The sequence below is a fragment of the Pollicipes pollicipes genome, unplaced genomic scaffold (assembly GCF_011947565.3).
Source record: "Pollicipes pollicipes isolate AB1234 unplaced genomic scaffold, Ppol_2.1 Scaffold_2555;HRSCAF=2994_pilon_pilon_pilon, whole genome shotgun sequence".
Taxonomy (NCBI): domain Eukaryota; kingdom Metazoa; phylum Arthropoda; class Thecostraca; order Pollicipedomorpha; family Pollicipedidae; genus Pollicipes; species Pollicipes pollicipes.
Window position 1 is genome coordinate 19,995,465 of NW_023596136.1, and position 17,609 is coordinate 20,013,073.

At 50.2% G+C, this 17,609-nt stretch overlaps 1 protein-coding gene across 1 annotated transcript in view; it reads right to left on the minus strand.

Annotated features, from left to right (window-relative positions):
- The window catches only part of LOC119098923 (prisilkin-39-like), a 61,487-nt gene that overhangs the window by 32,821 nt on the left and 11,057 nt on the right, over positions 1–17,609 (minus strand). The window contains exons 4-5 of the mRNA XM_037221971.1: positions 14,807–14,993; positions 9,856–10,080 (exon numbers count right to left, since the gene is read on the minus strand). Coding sequence (XP_037077866.1) covers positions 9,856–10,080; positions 14,807–14,993 — 412 coding nt within the window. The remainder of the gene's footprint in view (positions 1–9,855; positions 10,081–14,806; positions 14,994–17,609) is intronic.

Consider the following 17,609-nt stretch of genomic DNA (forward strand, 5'->3'; position numbering starts at 1 on the left):
GAAGGGCTGGCCGTAGCCGGCCGGCTGCTGGTAGGAGGCCGGCGCCGCCGGCTGCTGGTAGGAGGCTGGTGCCGGGGCTGCCGGCCGCTGGTAGGAGGCTGGTGCCGGCTGCGGCCGCGGGCCATCAGCGCAGGCCAGAGCCGCCAGCGAGGCTACGATCAGCTGGAAACACACCCAGCTGACGTCAGAGGGGGTGCCCACCCAGCTTTGCAAGAAGTGGCTGAAATCGCGACGCATCTTTTGGCCGTGATGATACTTAGTTCAGTGCCTTTGTCATGTCAGTTTCTGCAATCAGTCTCCGGCTGTGGATGCAGGGATCAAGGGATAGTTGTGGAATATGTTCAGCGCCTGACAGCGACGACTGGCGACGTGGCCTTTCCCACTGATCCAGGGACTGTTGAAATTGTAGCCTACGTCCGCACTTCTGTTCTGATCTATTCTGGTCAGTGTGGTATGATAGCAGCGTTTTGGATGTCAAATTACGCTCCTGATTTTTAAGGTGACCAATTGAAGCACGTCATGCTAATATTGCGGTTCACCGAAATGGCTGCATGCCTACCTGTTTAGGCTCCTTGGAAGGAATGAAAAGGGCACTAAAACTAAATACGTTTTGACTTTTTCGGACGCGGAAGTAATGGAAGATGATCAACAACCCTATTTGCAAGACCTTCTGTGTCGCCCTAACTGACAGTACGGACGCCGCTGGAATACGACAGGCAACGCTCATGTGAAGCACCGATCTTCCGGACCGCACTCACCAGCTTCATGTTTTCCGTGGCGATGTGAGGTGGACACCACTGCTGGGGAGTGACGAGTGCCTGGTGTCTGTGCGGCCGGCCTTTTATTCGGCCGCGGGAGGGCGACGCGGTTGGCCGTCACGCTGCCGCCGGCGGCGCTGCCCCACCTGACGTAACGCCCTCTGCAGTGGGCGCCCACGGCCAGCCAGACGACCCGACCACAACCGGCCGCCGGTCCACCGATCTCACGTGAGACCGCTCGGCCCGGCACCGCTTCCGATGGGGCGGGGACGGCGGCACGGAGCACGCATTGAGACAGGTTTAGGTTGCAAGCAGAAGGGTTAGCAGGTCAAAAAGTTTCCTGGTACAGACGACAAGCTGACGCTCTGAGTTGCACCACCTTCAGGTCGGCGTCGGAGCGGCACGGTCGCGGAATCGAACACCAGTCAATGATTCGCAGGGAAGCAGCCGATGAGGGATGCCTTTTACGTCATGACTGATGCTGAAAGGCCAGCGAAGACCCAAAAAAGACATGAAGCTCTCTGGTTCCTGAGTTAAAGGCCTGCAAAAGTGCGAAAAAGTTTGTTGGGAGACTACTTGAAAGTCACCTTGGCAGTGATGACGCCATATAACGTCATACAATCGTCGTTATAGAGGTTATAAAGGTTATAAAAAGAGAACACGAGCGATGATGCGGCACGCATGGTACAATCCGCGGAAGGTGATTGGCTGTTAAAAAAATTCGCTGTGAATGCGCGTCGCGAGCTAAATGCGAGCACTTTCAGGTTGTCTGGCACTTGTGGTCAACTGGGCATTTAAGGAAATACCACTGCCCCTGTCTGCAAAGATAGTGCAATACCGAAGAACGGCACGCTTCCGAATGTTAGAAAAAAGACAAGACGCGACGGCAAATCCACCTTTTTCTCGTACTGACGTTTTCTGTTGTTTTACTGACGTATTTTTTACAGACAGCTCAGTTAGCGTCTTGTATACGGGATTAAGGTGCCCTGCATGGTTTTATGGGTAAGCCAGACATTGTAGCATTGGAGAAATATTACAGTAATTTTAGATATATAGCTTTTGCTAAATATTCGTCACATGTCGAATGACAAGTTTAAATCTTGAACAAAATAATTGTGTCCTTCAAGTGTGAACTCTTGAGTTGTGTTACTATGAACCCTTTTTGGGACTTTGTTTTTGAAGGGAGCTCAGAGCGAAATGCGGTGTTGTAACCGAAAACCTGTGCGGACATTGCAAGAAAACCTGCAATTTGATAGCCCCGCGGGCTATGCAAGTATGGGATTACACTGATTTGACATTCGAGTGTAAATCGAGCGTTTCAAATGGTCGGGATCGCTGATGAGACGTGCCAATGGCTTGTATTGATCTTGATGTAATGGGAAGGGTGCGTGCAAGGTTTGTAGTTCTAACAGAGAACATTATTTTGGTATCCTTTAAATCTAATAAATCCCAATAAAATGGTATGGTTTGATACCTGCTCTAGGTTTGCGATTTAACATGGCAAAGTTATGATGGCGTCAAACTGAAAGAAACACTGGCATCTATGATTCAGGGGTGCTCAAAGGCAATTTGCTGTTTCATTATGATCTTGCCATAATTTTGAACCCATTGGGGTATTCCACCATGTAGTTAATCCCTTGCACGCCATTATATTAGCAATTCATTTAGGCAGCGGGGACAGGTCAGTGCGGCTCATTAATGCACATGCTTGCTCTGAGCATTTCACTTGTGTGAGATGCTGGGTACGGAGGAAGACGGAGCAGTGTTGTAGTTGGTTTCTTGGACAGCGCTTCATAGTATTTTTATCATGTGCCTTGTGTGCACTGGCAGCTTCATCACTTCTTTGCATTTTGCCCATCTAACTGTTACCACATGCACTTGTCAGGCCTCCATCATTGAGCAAGGTCAGCCGGTTCGCAGTGTCTTTTCACGACAATGAATGTTTTCTTGTTATGCATGTGCGATTACTTGTGTGAACCGCATTTTTAACACGCTCCCAGGTAGTCATTTGAATACCCTTCGCTCGGGTGGGGTGTAAATTTGACCCCCTGAGATCTCGGGAACTAAGAGAGCTAGACACACCAAATTCATGGAGTGTCTTGACCTGCACGTAATTTCTTAGGTCAAAGTTTGAAGTTCGTAAGTCATGGCCGTCGGGTCAAACAGGGTCAAACAAGGTCATATTCCAGAATGGTGTCCAAAAGAACCCTAGAACCTAGGCAACTGTTTGAAGAAAAATTTCACGCACTCAGTAAGGGTCAGTGACCTTGTTTGACCTTTTAACACGCACCAGGGTCACCGGTTGGTCAATCTTTGCTCGGGTGAAAGGGATCAATTTGACCCCCTGAGATCCCCGGAATGAAGAGCGCTAGAGAGACAAAATTCACAGCGTGTGTTGAACTGTATGTGAACTCACTTAGGTCAAAGTTTAAAGCCCTTAGGTCATGACCTCCGGGTCAGATAAGGTCAAGCAAGGTTAAATTCCAGATTAGTCTCCAAAGGACCCCTAGTCATGATGAGCAGAATGATACAAAAGGGTTTTGAGTTGTGCATTTGAATAAGCGACAAAGATTACGCTAGGCAGTATGTTCCTAAAAACAAAATGTTGACCTGGGTCATTTTAGGTCAGTGACCTATTCTGACTTATATGAAGTCCATGGAAGGTGTATAATACGGTTCCTGCCATCAATATGTTCGAAATGAGCACCAGAAACAAGCCCATACAGCAAGCTCTAGAGTAATAGAACAGTTTGGTATTACCTCGGTCAGACATTCATACCTGACCCTAGGTCAATGCTTTTTGTGTATTCAATTGTTGTGTTGCCTAAGAAAAGATCTCAGTGATGCACGGATTCGTCTAACACTCCGTTGTTTGGTCGGATTGAACGATTCTCTAGAACGTGCCTTCGCTGGAACCATGACCTGACTCGTACTTACCATAGGTCAGCGACCTTACAAGGTACTTCTAAATGTTTATTGTCACACATTTTGTTATTTAATTGTCTACAGCCATGCAAAATTTAGCGCGGCTTTACCGGGCCGTTTGGAAATTATTTCGGGAAACCCTCGGAGGGGTCAATTTGACCCCTACCCGAGCGCGTGCTAAGTGAAGCAGTCTGATGGCTGTAGCATGTTGCATAGCTGTGGAGCAGAAGACATGACTGCATTTTTGTCACAGATTTTGCAGGGATTACAGAACAAAAACTACACCACTGTTTATTATGTCATGCCACAGTACAGTATTGAGGTAGTGCTGCGATGGCACTGTTAACTCGTGCCATTATGCAATGTACCGCATTGGTTGACAAGCTTATGTGAAGCCTTTGAGACAACAGTTTGTAATTTATGAATAACTTGTAATACCTCACTTAACCACGCTAAATGACTATTATCAGCGAGGATGCTATTCCACCACAATGGTGATATCAGGGTTAACTAGTAATTACATAAATAATCCTAAGCAAGAAAAACATTCATGGTAGCTCAACCCTACCATCTTTGCCACGGCATTAGCAGTGTTCTGGCAATCAATTCACAGTAACGTTACAGATTTATGAATTTTTGCGCGGAACTGTGTTATAATTACATTAATTAGTAACTACTGCGCACATTACATAATATCAATGTCAGGACTACAGCACTGCAGGCAGGGATAAGTTGACAGTACAATACGTATGTCAAACAGTCCGCCAAGGCTTTTCTTACGACCAATACCAAGACAAAAAATCCCCAGACAAGCCATTCACTAATCGACCGCCCAACACAGCGCCCGCGACGAGAATGGCCGGTTGGCGTCAGTTTTCGTGCGTTTCTACGTATTTTTTAGTTCTTGCTGCCACATGCTGCCAGGTATTGCTGGCGTCACAAAACCACTCCATGACGTCATCAAACAATGGCGTAATGAGGCGCCTTTTTCAAGCTTTGAAATTTTGCTAGTTAGAGTCGTTTTTGAGCCTGGAAAGTTTACCAATAGTTACAAGCAAACTTTTCGCATCATATCTGACGCTTATCTCATTATATTTAAATGGGGAACATTCCTTTTCAAATGTTGTACAATTTCTCTGCAGCATAATCCAACTGAGAACGTGCATACACTTCATACCTATTTTGCATCAATATACCAGGCACCCAAACATGTCTGGTATGCACTCAACAGTGAACAATCTGTAGGGAATGAAGGAGACAATGCAAAGCATGGAATGTATTTTTTACCTTAATTCCCTTCGCACTGTTCACTCTCGGGAGCATATCAGACATGTTTTGGCGGCTGGTGAATTAATGCAATTCTTATATGAATGAAATGCAAATTGGCAGTTGGAACATTTTGCAAAGTAACTGGTCATTATTTTAAGCCATAGATGGTGTCTTTAAAGATAATCGGGTAGGAAGAAAAACTGAAGTCGCATCACAACATATAGGACCAATACAAATATAAGTAGTTGAATAAAGATAGAGCCCTAGAGTTCATGCTCATATATTTCGTAACTTTCCACGAGTCAGTGACTTTTTAAAAGTTACAATTCATCATTAGTAAAAACGGGCATAAAAGAGACAGTTGGAAACCTAGTAAAAATAGCCTAACACATCACAAATCGGTCAAGGGACCATCTCGGTGATTGCACTATTGCATTCACATTGTCGCATCACACAATCGAACTCACACACGCACCCACTCATGTGCCAACATTCGCCTCACTCATTAGAAACTCCATAAATGGCGCTTGAATCGGCCTAGACTCTGAATATTGCGCAAGTCGGGCGGTAGACAGTTAAATCAATCCGATGCTCTGTAGCTAAATCGGCGAGTGCCAGAGTTGCTCACCACTCGGGGGCGCCTCAGCTGGTTAGCCTGTCGCATTTCATGAGCGTGCTCAGCACGTGTGAACATCGCGACCATATCTGGTGGCTGACACGTAAGACATTTTTGGGCGGGCACAACATGTAATAGGTGACGAGCTGATCAGCACTAACCATCGTAGATCCCTGACAACATCCGATATATGGTCACACCTTCTCCTTCCGCTCACAACCCGCGCACAGAAGTTCACGAGTTTTTGCACCCGATGGAACTGGGTGGCTCCGTGAGTACCACATAGTGCTATATAGTATCTAATGGAAGAAAGAACTAGAGCTCCGACAATGCGAACGAGGGTATCTCTTGAGAGTACATGCTTGACATGGGACAGGGCCATCAGAGCGCCCGTCGACCCGGCAACAAGCTGATCAATGTGCGGTACAAATGAGAGATTTCTGTCCATCACCACACCAAGGTTTTTGACAGTACTGCTTTCAGTGATGACAGCTGACCCGAACTTGACATGCACGGGAGGCATATGACGCAGCATAGCCTTCGTCCCGAAAACCATTAACTGTGTTTTTGTTGCATTGACTTTCATAGAGTGGTTGTTAAACCAGTCCAATGCAATTGACAAGGTACTCTCCATGTTTGCGACAAGCTGTTGCGTTATACTTTTCTTTCCAGTAACCAAAATCTGTGTGTCATCGGCATATTGTATCACTGTAGCGCACTCTGAATATAACGCTAGATCGTTCGAGAAAATGGAACATAGGAGCGGCCCGAGGGCGGTACTCTGAAATACCCCCATCCCATTCGGAAGAGTACGAGAGCGCACAGTATGCCCTGAAGGATATCTGGCCTGAACCTGTTGGGTATGCCCGCAAAGGTAGCTTTCAGACCATTTCGTGTCGATATTGTATATCTTAAGCTTGGATAAGAGAAGCTGGTGGTCCACAACGTTAAAACATTTTGACAGATCTCTCAAAAAAGCAGAGCGATCTCACCAGCATCCATCGCGGTATGTTATCAGTCACTACAGTAAGTGCGGTCTCTGTTGAAAAATTCGCACGATATCCGTGTTGTGTATGCGAAAAGAAATCATGCTCGTTAAAATATGAACTTAGTTGATGATGAACAATACGCTCGACCATCTTCCTTATCGCTGGCACTACAGAGATTGGCCTAAATTTGGTAGGATCGTTCAAATCACTGGTTTTTGGGAGCACTGTGACAAGAGCGTGTTGGCAGGCAAATTTGTTCGGTGTTCGGTCAAAAATGTTCGGTCAAATTTTGTTATCAATTAGTTTGACCAAAAATCTGTGAAAAGGGGTGCTCAAATTGTGATATTCAGCTTTTAGAGTTCATCGAGAAGGTTTTTGTTAATTTTTCACTTCTACATTTCGGGAGTTGTGCAATTTAGTGGTCAAGTTTCTTTGGGTATAAGAAGTACCTGGCGAAAATTATCTACTGCGCTTTGCGGTGTTTGTATCAGGCTTTTCTTTGCTGTGGTGTTCGGGTGGTGTGACCCAAGAAATTGGGGATGCCTGAAAATCTTGCATTTGGCGCATAGCTGATGATTGTGATAAATGTGATTAATAACCCGAACTTGATACACGCAAATGGCTGGAGTCACTGAGGCTCTTGGGCTTGAAGGTACCTGGTGTCCTTGCTTTGTAAATACATAGGCATAAAACACCCGTAGGTGAGACAAGATATAGCCATGGGTGTCCAGGTTCTGTTGACCCTTGTTTATGCTTGATGGCTTCAAGTGAGCTCGGTTTTGGATGACGTCTTAGAGCATCTGAAAGGGAAACATGGGCTTGGTATGTGTGGTTGGGCAATATCAGGTAGGAGTGAAAAATTCGCATTAAGTATGGGGGAAAATGAGTGAAAATTCCGCCTCATAGGGTGCCCTTTAACACGCAGTCGGTGATTCTAGGACGCTGAGCATAAGTATGGGCATGCACATTTAATCAGCGTATTGATTTCACCTTACCGTTCTTATATAAGAATGGAACTACCCGTGTTACCCAAGACAAAAATAGATTTTAGTCGCGATGCGCCTGCTGATTGAATGACCACTGTGGGTTAACCTGCTTGTTGCCGCGTTGCAGTTGTGCTCGAAGCATATCTGTCTCGGCAAATACCAACAGGCTTGATAGGGTTTTAGTTCGTGTGGGACATTGGTTGAATTAGAACCCACCATTTGGAGAGAAACGGTGCTTTCCTCAGGAGATCAGGGAATAGCTAAGGGGATCCGCGGAAATACTGGGATATCCGTTGTCCCCGGCTTGGCGCAGGGGCACGGACGAGGAGCGCTGCTTAGCGGTACAGCATATCGGACGGGGGGCTGAACGTGCGCTTGGCCGGCCGTAGCGACCAGTGAGTGTGGAAGACTGCCGGTATGGAGCACGTGGCCAATAACACGATGGACAACGGCGCAGGCACGTGGACAAGAGCACGGCGGACGATGGCACAGGCACGCGGAGCGTCAGTCCGGTGCGGTCCAGCGGCTGCAGTAGCCAGGCACTGGCACGTACAACTTTACAAATTGACTTGGCCTGGGTCATCCTCACGAACATTTCCATGCATGTGTTTAGAGCTACTCTTTCCTTTTCCTACACTTACAAATCTGTGGTAAACCCTGCGCGGTGTTTCATGCTTCCTCTTTGTCTTTGGGCGGGTAGCACATGTCCCCTATGCCCTGCCTAACCGATGGGAAAGTTTTCAGGCTCGGGGCACGCCAGCTGGAGTACAGAAAGGCGATAGGTTAAATACCATCCTGAGGCACGCGACAGGCATGGACACGGTGCTACAGAACGTCCGGCAAGAAACAGTCCTGTGTTTGCGATGTTTGCGGCAAAATAGTTTGCTGTATCATTAGCTTTGTTAAAAAATATTGTGTATAAGGGCATCAACCCTGTTACCAGGCGACCAAACCCCACCACTACTGACATCGATGACCGATGGCTTCAGTTCCAGACATAATTCAACGGAGGCCTAGAGGCGTTTCCTGCGTCTGAAGAACTTGCAGTGTATTAAATTAGAAGTGCATTGATCTGTTTGTTGAGAGCTTAAGACCCCGCTGCAGTGTACGGCGTGGGCCACGTGTCCGTGGCGCTTGGCAGGTTCTGGAAAATGGGTCCGCCGATCTCATCCAAGACGGGCCAGTGCATTTGCAGGCTTGCTCTGACGTCTTCCCCGAGACGGAAACGCTCCACAGAGACAAAAAGCCCGCGCGCTCGAAAGTATCTAAAGCGCAAGATCTGCATCAAGAGCCTCTCGACTCAGACGCTCCCGCACGTCCTAGTGGCGCCTCTTAAGCCGTTTGCTAGAGAAGGTGTCGCTGGAGAAGACGAGCGGCCAGATCAACATTACCGTGAACTTCTACATCAGCGGACTGAGCCTCTCGCCCGACTCCGCCGGACAGGTGCCTTGCAAATACAACCTGTGCGGCGGGGCCTACCGTTCTGACACCCGACTCCGCAGGACAGGCAATCTGGAAGTACAACCCGTGCTGCGGGGCCTACCATTCTGACACCCGACTCCGCCAGACAGGCGCCCTAAAAGTACAACCTGTGCAACGGAGCCAGCCATGCGACGTGACTAGCAGCCGGCGTTGTCGATCCCTCTTCTGTGGGGTCCTGGCAGCCAGGTCAGGGATCTGGTGGGGATGTGAACTATTCAGTTGAAATGTTGCCTCGTCGGTCCATCATGTCGCCTGCCATTTACATCGTTGGCATTGTTTGGCTCAGGTACAAATGATCATAAGAGTGCGATGATAACAGTTTATTTTACATGCGCCTGTATTTCTTAGCAATACGGACGGATAAGTATTTCACTCATGTAGCCTCACAGCCTCGCACACTCATAGACGCTATGTCTAGCGCTCGCCGTCCATCCGTCTTAGTAGTTGCGGGCGGGGGCAGGAGCACTGTAACGAGCAGGAGCCGGAGCAGGAGCATTGTACTGCCTGGGGGCAGGAGCGGGAGCGCTGTACTGCCTGGGAGCAGGAGCAGGAGCGGGAGCGTTGTACTGCCGAGGAGCAGGAGCAGGAGCCGCAGGAGCGGGAGCGTTGTACTGCCGAGGAGCAGGAGCCGCAGGAGCGGGAGCGTTGTACTGCCGCGCAGCAGGAGCCGGGGCGCTGTAGCGGGCGGGAGCGGGGGCTGGGGCAGAGCCATAGCTCTGCTCGCCCTGGTACACCTGCGGCACGATCGGCAGCGGGTACTCGGTCGGCACCGGCGTCGGCAGGATGTCGCTAGACGGCTGGTATCCGTTTTCGTCGGCAACAAACGTCACCTGGATGGGGTTACCGTAGCCGTCGCTGTAGCTCCAGCCGCCCTGCTGGACGTAGCCGCCGGTGGGCTGGCCGTACTCGGATTTACCGTAGCCGTCATTGGGGCTGCCGTTCTCGTTACGTGAGATACCGTTCTCGGTCTGGAAGCTGAACTGGTAGGTGCCGTCGCCCGGGTGGACGTTCTCCTCGCTGAGGATGGCAAAGGGCTTGCCGTAGCCGGCCGGGTGCTGGTAGGAGGCCGGTGCCGCCGGCTGCTGGTAGGAGGCTGGTGCCGAGGCCGCTGGCCGCTGATACGAGGCGGGCGCCGGCTGCGGCCGCGGGCCATCAGCGCAGGCCAGAGCCGCCAGCGAGGCTACGATCAGCTGGAAACACACCCAGCTGACGTCAGAGGGGATGCCGACTCAACGGTGCAGACAAGGGTTGAGATTGCGACGCATGATTTCACCATGACAAGACGCAGTTTAGCACCTTTGCCAGGCCACTCTTTGTTATCGATCTCCGCCCGTGGATGCAGGGATCAAGGGATAGCTATGGAATGTGTGCAGCATCTGTGCGCGTTGACTGGCAACGCGGCGATTCACACTGATTCAGGGGCTGTTGAATTTGGAGCCTGACGTCTGAACGTCTGTTCTGATCTCTTCTGACCAGTGCATTATCATGTGAAAGTTTTGGATGTCAAATGAAATACTAAGTTTTTAAGTGGGCCAATTTAAGCCAGTCAGATTACTTTTGCGACTCACCAAAATGGCTATATACCTACCCGTGTAGACTACTTGGGACGCATATAAAAAAGCACTGAGGCGCTGCGACTGTGGGCACTTTGACTTCGTCTGCTACGTAAAGAAATGACCGCTGATCAACGACCTTATCTAAAAGACCCTCCCTGGCGCCCCAACTGGCAGTACGGACACCGCTGAACTACGAAAGGCAACCCTCATGTCAAGCACCGATCTCCCTGACCGCACTCACCAGCTTCATGTTTTCCGTGGCGTTGTGAGATGGACACCACTGCTGGCGAGTGACTGGTGCCTGATGTCTGTGCGGCCGGGCTTTTATTTGGCCGTGGGAGGGCGACGCGGTTGGCCGTCACGCTGCCGCCGGCGGCGCTGCCCCACCTGACGTAACGCCCTCTGCAGCGGGCGTCCCCGTCCAGCCAGACGACCCGACCACAACCGGCCGCCGGTCCACCGATTCCACGTGAGCCGGCCCGACCCAGCGCTGCTTCCGAGAGGGCGGGGACGGCGGCACGGAGCACGCACAGATACAGGTTCAGGTTGGAAGCAGAAGAAGAAGAAAGCAGGTTGGCAAGGTTGGTAGCACAAGCGGCAGGCTGACGCGCTAGACCGTGTCACCTTCAGGTCGGCTTCGGAGCGGTATAGTCGCGCAATCGAGCACCAGCCAATGATTTATAGACGAGCGGCCGATGTCGGAGGCCTTTTATGTTGCTACTGGTACTGAAAGGCTGTTGAAGATTTTGAACCATGTTTCAAACGGTTATGCAAAAATGACCCGTTGTCCGTACGTTTTTTAATAACACGCGTCACCATGGCGTGAGCCGAGAGTTCCTAGAAACATCACATGGAGTAATCCGATGAAACACTTGATCAGTTTTCCGGAACTTTTAGCCAGATTGGGAGACTAAACACCGACAGGAAAACACGCCAATGACGCGAACTGTGAGGGTATAGTCAATTGCTTGTGCCTTGTGCTGCCATGAGAAAGCTAACTGTGCGTGTGCCCTTAGCAGCCTAGCCTCGAGTGTTGGCTTTGCTCGTAATCCCATTAAGGCCGACAGCCATCCACCGTGCAGACGACATACTGGCCTCACATCCCGCTCCGTGGCGGCCGTACGCGCTCCAAAGCTTCCCTGTCGTGTTCATCACTCACAAGGGTATGGTAGCCACTTAGATATCACTGTGTTCGGAAAACGTGAGCAATGGTAGAGAGGGCCGGGTGTGATGATGCATGAATAAGTTGCCATTAAACAGTTGCCGGTACTTTTGCAAGTTTTCCTGCTCTCGAGAAGAAGGAGCATAGCACGGCGTGGCATGAACACTCACTGGCACGGCTGTGGTCGCCGGCTCACGCTCGCTCACGGCATCGTTTGTGGTCTTGGTGTGCCATGCCATATAAATATCCTCTATAGTGATGTGTTAGCCACCGTACGAACAACGGCGGATGGACAAAGATCTATGCGATGATGCGATAAATTTTGACTGCGCAGCAATGCTCGGTTAACGTATAATGAATTGTTAATGTATGAAAAGTCAACAAGACATTGAAGATAACGATGCGCTCAATTCTCCTTAACTGCTTTCTGGTCCATGTGGCAACTTAATTTTTTTCAAGTAGTGCTCGCATGTGGTTGGAAAGCCATCATGTGGAAGGAGATTTACTAAAGCCCCAGTCCTAAACCGTGGATGGTGTTCGACATACATGTATCTCTGGACCAAACGGGCAGAACAACTCTGAGCTCTTCTGAGCGGTGTCACACGGCCTGACATCCTGTCAGGGTATACGTTATGAGATATCCGCATCCTCCAGCTGCAGAGGTCCGCCTGGCTCCGACCGTAAGACGGTGGGGACGGTTTAGAGAGGTCGGCTTCTTCCAAAATGCCATGCTGGATCCCGGCTCACCCTGGCGAGGTGGTGATCTGATGATGAAATTTGAAACAGCACATGGACAACAGGAACAGAGATTTCGCGCTTGCATCTCATCTCGCTAACGAAGCGAACTCATGACTTTGCACTGGCAAAGCGTAAAGAAATCTGGATATTTCCAGTTGTGGAAAGTCTACTGAGCTCATTACATTGTACATGGAAACAAATGCTAAACAGTTCTAGGAAAGTTCAGACATATTTCATCCCATACAGCCACCAGAACTGAACAGTTTTACTCTTTCTTTTTCACAACATCCGAATGCGCCACAACAGCGGCGATGCCATATTCGTATTGGAGTATCAAACTCGGGATCTGATATGTTGTGTCTGTTGTCCTTAGAGGGACGTGTCATTCAACAGCATAAAATAACTTTACGTTGTTGTTTGTTATGCTGCGTACAAGCAAGGGTAGTAAGAATAAGCTGTTCAAAAATGCTGCTGTGTCACTGACATGCGCACTTAGCAAAGCAGCAAAACAACGTGGCGTATTTATCAATATCTCATTGAGCAAATTTCTGTTGCCACAAAATGATCGCGGAAAAAAATAGTTGGCAACTGATATCTAGACCTTCGTTTATGACTCACATAGCCTGCTGACCAGCTTTCGGATCTTAACCGCAATAAAATCTACGTCATATGCTGAACTGTATCTTTTACATAGACCTGTGCGCATATACCTGTTTTGAAGGAGATGGCAACGTAAATGGAAAGCACATATAAATTAAAAGTATACTTTGAAAACTAATGCCCATTTCGGTAACGGTGAAGCGCATCACATCAAGTGTGCCAAAACAAAACGCATGCGTAGCTCAGTCCGGTGTCGCTGAGCCCATCGTTGGAGCAGCAATAACCCAAGCACAGGAGCCGTCGCGTGTCCAACTTAGGAGTCGCGTGTTCAGCTCAGGATGATTCGCTTGTCCAGCTCAGGAACAGCGGCGTGTCCAAACAAAGCGTCACAGAGCTCCAGGTCCCCTCCAATCTCCTCGGAAGGGCCAACAGACCCCTAAGAAACAGTGATAGAAAAAGTGGAAAATTCGGCACAAAGGCATTGTTGTGCAACGCGCCCTTCGTTACAACGCCACCTTCCCCGCACAAGCTACCTCTTGAAATTACCAGATACCGCACCCCAGCCAATCCCACCCTAACCCCCTTCGCTCTCGGAGTGTTCTGACCACGCCCTAGCCCCACCACATTTCACATGATATTCTCCATATGTTTTGTGACTTTTCGTCCGACCGTGAAGATAAATTGGCATAAGTTCAGTGGGAAATCCAAATTTCAGGGTTGGTTAGGTGAATCCCGATTTGGGATCGGTCATGTCATTGGGATGTTCCAATGTCTCCCCCCCCCTCGCCGAGTGCGGAGGTAGTTTCTGACCCACTCAAAAATCCTCACACCGCGGTTAATTATGAACCGGAGCCGCTTTCACTTGATCTGCTGAGTAACTACTAACACAAACTTTGTGTGCATTGGTGTGGACAGCTCCTGGATCTGAAAAGTTTAAATTGCCGTGCAGATATTCTCATCACAAGAAAAACAATCCAATGAAGCAGCACTCCTAAAACGACGATTTGGGCACCACCTCTCAAAAGACCAGGGACGCTTCACGGCACTCCGGATCGTGCCTTGCGACCTGACTAGCAGCCCGGCGTTGTCGATCCCTCTTCTTTGGGCTCCTGGTAGCCATGTCAGGGATCTGGTGTGGATGTGAACTATTCAGTTGAAAGGTTGCCTCGTCGGTCCATCATGTTGCCGGCCATTTACATCGTTGGCATCGTTTGTCTCAGGTACAAATGATCATAAGAGTGCGGTGAAAACAGTTTATTCTACATGCGCCTGTATTTCTTAGCAATACGGACGGATAAATATATCACTCATGCAGCCTCACAGCCTCGCACACACATATGCGCTATTCCCAGCGCTCGCCGTCCATCCGTTTTAGTAGTTGCGGGCGGGGGCAGGAACATTATAACGAGCAGGAGCCGGAGCAGGAGCATTGTACTGCCTGGGGGCAGGAGCGGGAGCGCTGTACTGCCTGGGAGCAGGAGCAGGAGCGGGAGCGTTGTACTGCCGAGGAGCAGGAGCAGGAGCCACAGGAGCGGGAGCGTTGTACTGCCGGGGAGCAGGAGCCGGGGCGCTGTAGCGGGCGGGAGCGGGGGCTGGGGCAGAGCCATAGGTCTGCTCGCCCTGGTACACCTGCGGCACGATCGGCAGCGGGTACTCGGTCGGCACCGGCGTCGGCAGGATGTCGCTAGACGGCTGGTAGCCGTTCTCGTCGGCAACAAACGTCACCTGGATGGGGTTGCCGTAGTCGTCGCTGTAGCTCCAGCCACCCTGCTGTACGTAGCCGCCGGTGGGCTGGCCGTACTCGGATTTGCCGTAACCGGCTTTGGGGCTGCCGTTCTCGTTACGTGAGATGCCATTCTCAGTCTGGAAGCTGAACTGGTAGGTGCCGTCGCCCGGGTGGACGTTCTCCTCGCTGAGGATGGCGAGGGGCTGACCGTAGCCGGCCGGCTGCTGGTAGGAGGCCGGTGCCGCCGGCTGCTGGTAGGAGGCTGGTGCCGGGGCCGCCGGCCGCTGGTAGGAGGCGGGTGCCGGCTGCGGCCGCGGGCCATCAGCGCAGGCCAGAGCCGCCAGCGAGGCTACGATCAACTGGAAAAACACCCAAGTGACGTCAGAGCGAGTGCTGATCTGGCAGTGCATGCAGAGGCTGAAATCGCGACGCACCTTTTTACCGTGATAAGACGTAGTTCAGCGCCTTTGTCAGGTCAGTTTCTCTCATCAGTGGATGCAGGGATCAAGGGATAGCTATGGAATATATGCAGCATCTCACAGCGCATTGACTGACGACGTGGCCTTTCACACCGATTGAGGGACTGCTGAAATTGCAGCCTACGTCCGCACGCCTGTTCTGATCTCTTCTGACAAGAGTGGTATCGTGCCAATCTGCCATCCAAGCTAGTTTGGGACGTCAAATTACGCTCCTGATTTTTTATGGTGACCAATTTAAGCAAGCCATGGTAATATTGCGGTTCACCGGAAGGGCTGTATACCCACCTGTTTACTAAACACACTTTGGCTTGGAAAGACACGGAAAAAATGAAAGATGATCAACGACCTTATCTAAAAGACCCTCCCTGGCGCCCCAACTGACAGCACAGACACCGCTGGAATACGAAAGGCATCCCTCATGTGAAGCACCGATCTCCCTGGCCGCACTCACCAGCTTCATGTTTGCCGTGGCGTTGTAAGATGGAGACCACTGCTGGGGAGTGACTGGTGCCTGGTGTCTGTGCGGCCGGCTTTTATTCGGCCATGGGAGGGCGACGCGGTTGGCCGTCACGCTGCCGCCGGCGGCGCTGCCCCACCTGACGCAACGCCCTCTGCAGTGGGCGACCCGTCCAGCCAGGCGACCCGACCACAACCGGCCGCCGGTCCACCGATCTCACGTGAGCCGGCCCGACCCAACGCCGCTTCCAAGGGGGCGGGGACGGCGGCACGGACCACGCACAGAAACATGTTCAGGTTGGAAGCAGAACGGTTAGCAAGTTACTAGGTTTTCTGGTACAGGCGACAGGCTGACGCTCTGGGTTGCGCCACCTTCAGGTCGGCGTCGGAGCGGCACGGCCGCGCAATCGAACACCAGCCAATGATTCGCAGGGAAGCGGCCGATGACGGATGCCTTTTACGTTGTGACTGATGCTGAAAGGCTAGTGAAGATGCTGCACAATTTAGGGAACGATTATGCAAAGATAGCTAATTGCCCGGGCATATTTAAAACACACGTAGCCACGGCGTGGCCCAACAGTGCCTACAAGCATCACATGGACGAATGCGATAAAACACTTAGTCAATTCTTCATCACTTTAAGCCAGATGGGGAGAGTAAATAACGAGAGGAAAACACGCCACTTACGCGAACTGCGTGGGCATGGCCGATTGCGTGTGCTTTGTGATGCCATGAAAATGCTGACGTTGTGCGTGCCCTTAACATGTCGGCCTTGAGTTTTGACTTGTCTCGTAATCCCAATGAGGTCGAAACGCCATCCGCCGCGTGCAGTGCACACTGGCTGCCATCCCGCTGCGTGGCGGCAGCACACGCTCTACAGCTTACCCTGCCGTGTTCATCGCTCACGTGCGGGGTAGATCCCTAGATATCACCGGTTCGGAAAACGTAGCGCAATGGTAGACATGGGCGGGTGTGATGATGAATGAATAAGTTGCTATCGAACGGTTGCCGACGCTTTTTTCGGTTTTCCTGTCCTCGAGAAGAAGGAGCATAGCACGGCGTGACAAGAGCGCTCACTGGCACGGCTGTGGTCGCCGGCTCACCCTCGCTCACGGCATCGTTTGTGTCCGCCGTATGTCATGACATGCAAATATCCCCTATAGTGATGCGTTAGTTACTGCACAAAGAACGGCGAATGGGCAAAGAACTACGCGATGATGCGATAAATTTCCCCCGCGTAGTAATGCTCGGTTAGCGTATGAATGGCAGTGAAAGAAAGGTCGACGAGATATTAAAGACAGATATTGAAGACAACAAATCTTCTACATCTCAAAGACGTTCAGGCGGCTGACAAATTTATCCAATTTAGGTATAAATTATCTGCAAGCTTGCAGTTGGAACATTTTGCAGGGAAATTGATCAGCACTTGAAGCCATAGATGGTGTCTTTAAACATGATCGGAAAAAAGGAAAAATGAAGTTGTATTACAATTGAGTGGAACCAAGAAAAGCCAAAATAATTGGATAAAGATAGAGACTGGAAAATGTTTGGTCAAAATTTGTTATCAGTTAACTGACTAAAAAACTGTAAAAACGGGTGCTCAAGGTGTGATATTCACCTCATAAGTTTCATTAACAAAGCATTTCTTGAATTTTTCACGCCCACATTTCGGGAGTGGTGCAATTAAGTGGTCAAGTTTCTTCGGGTTAAGTTGGCGATGCTAGGACACTGAAGATGGGCATGAGATTCGGACTTAACCTGTCTATTGCTTTCACCTTTCAGTTTTATATAAGAATGAAACTATCCGTACTATCCGCAATACACGCTCTCCAGCTTCCCCTGTCGTGTTCGTCGCTCACGGGCAGGG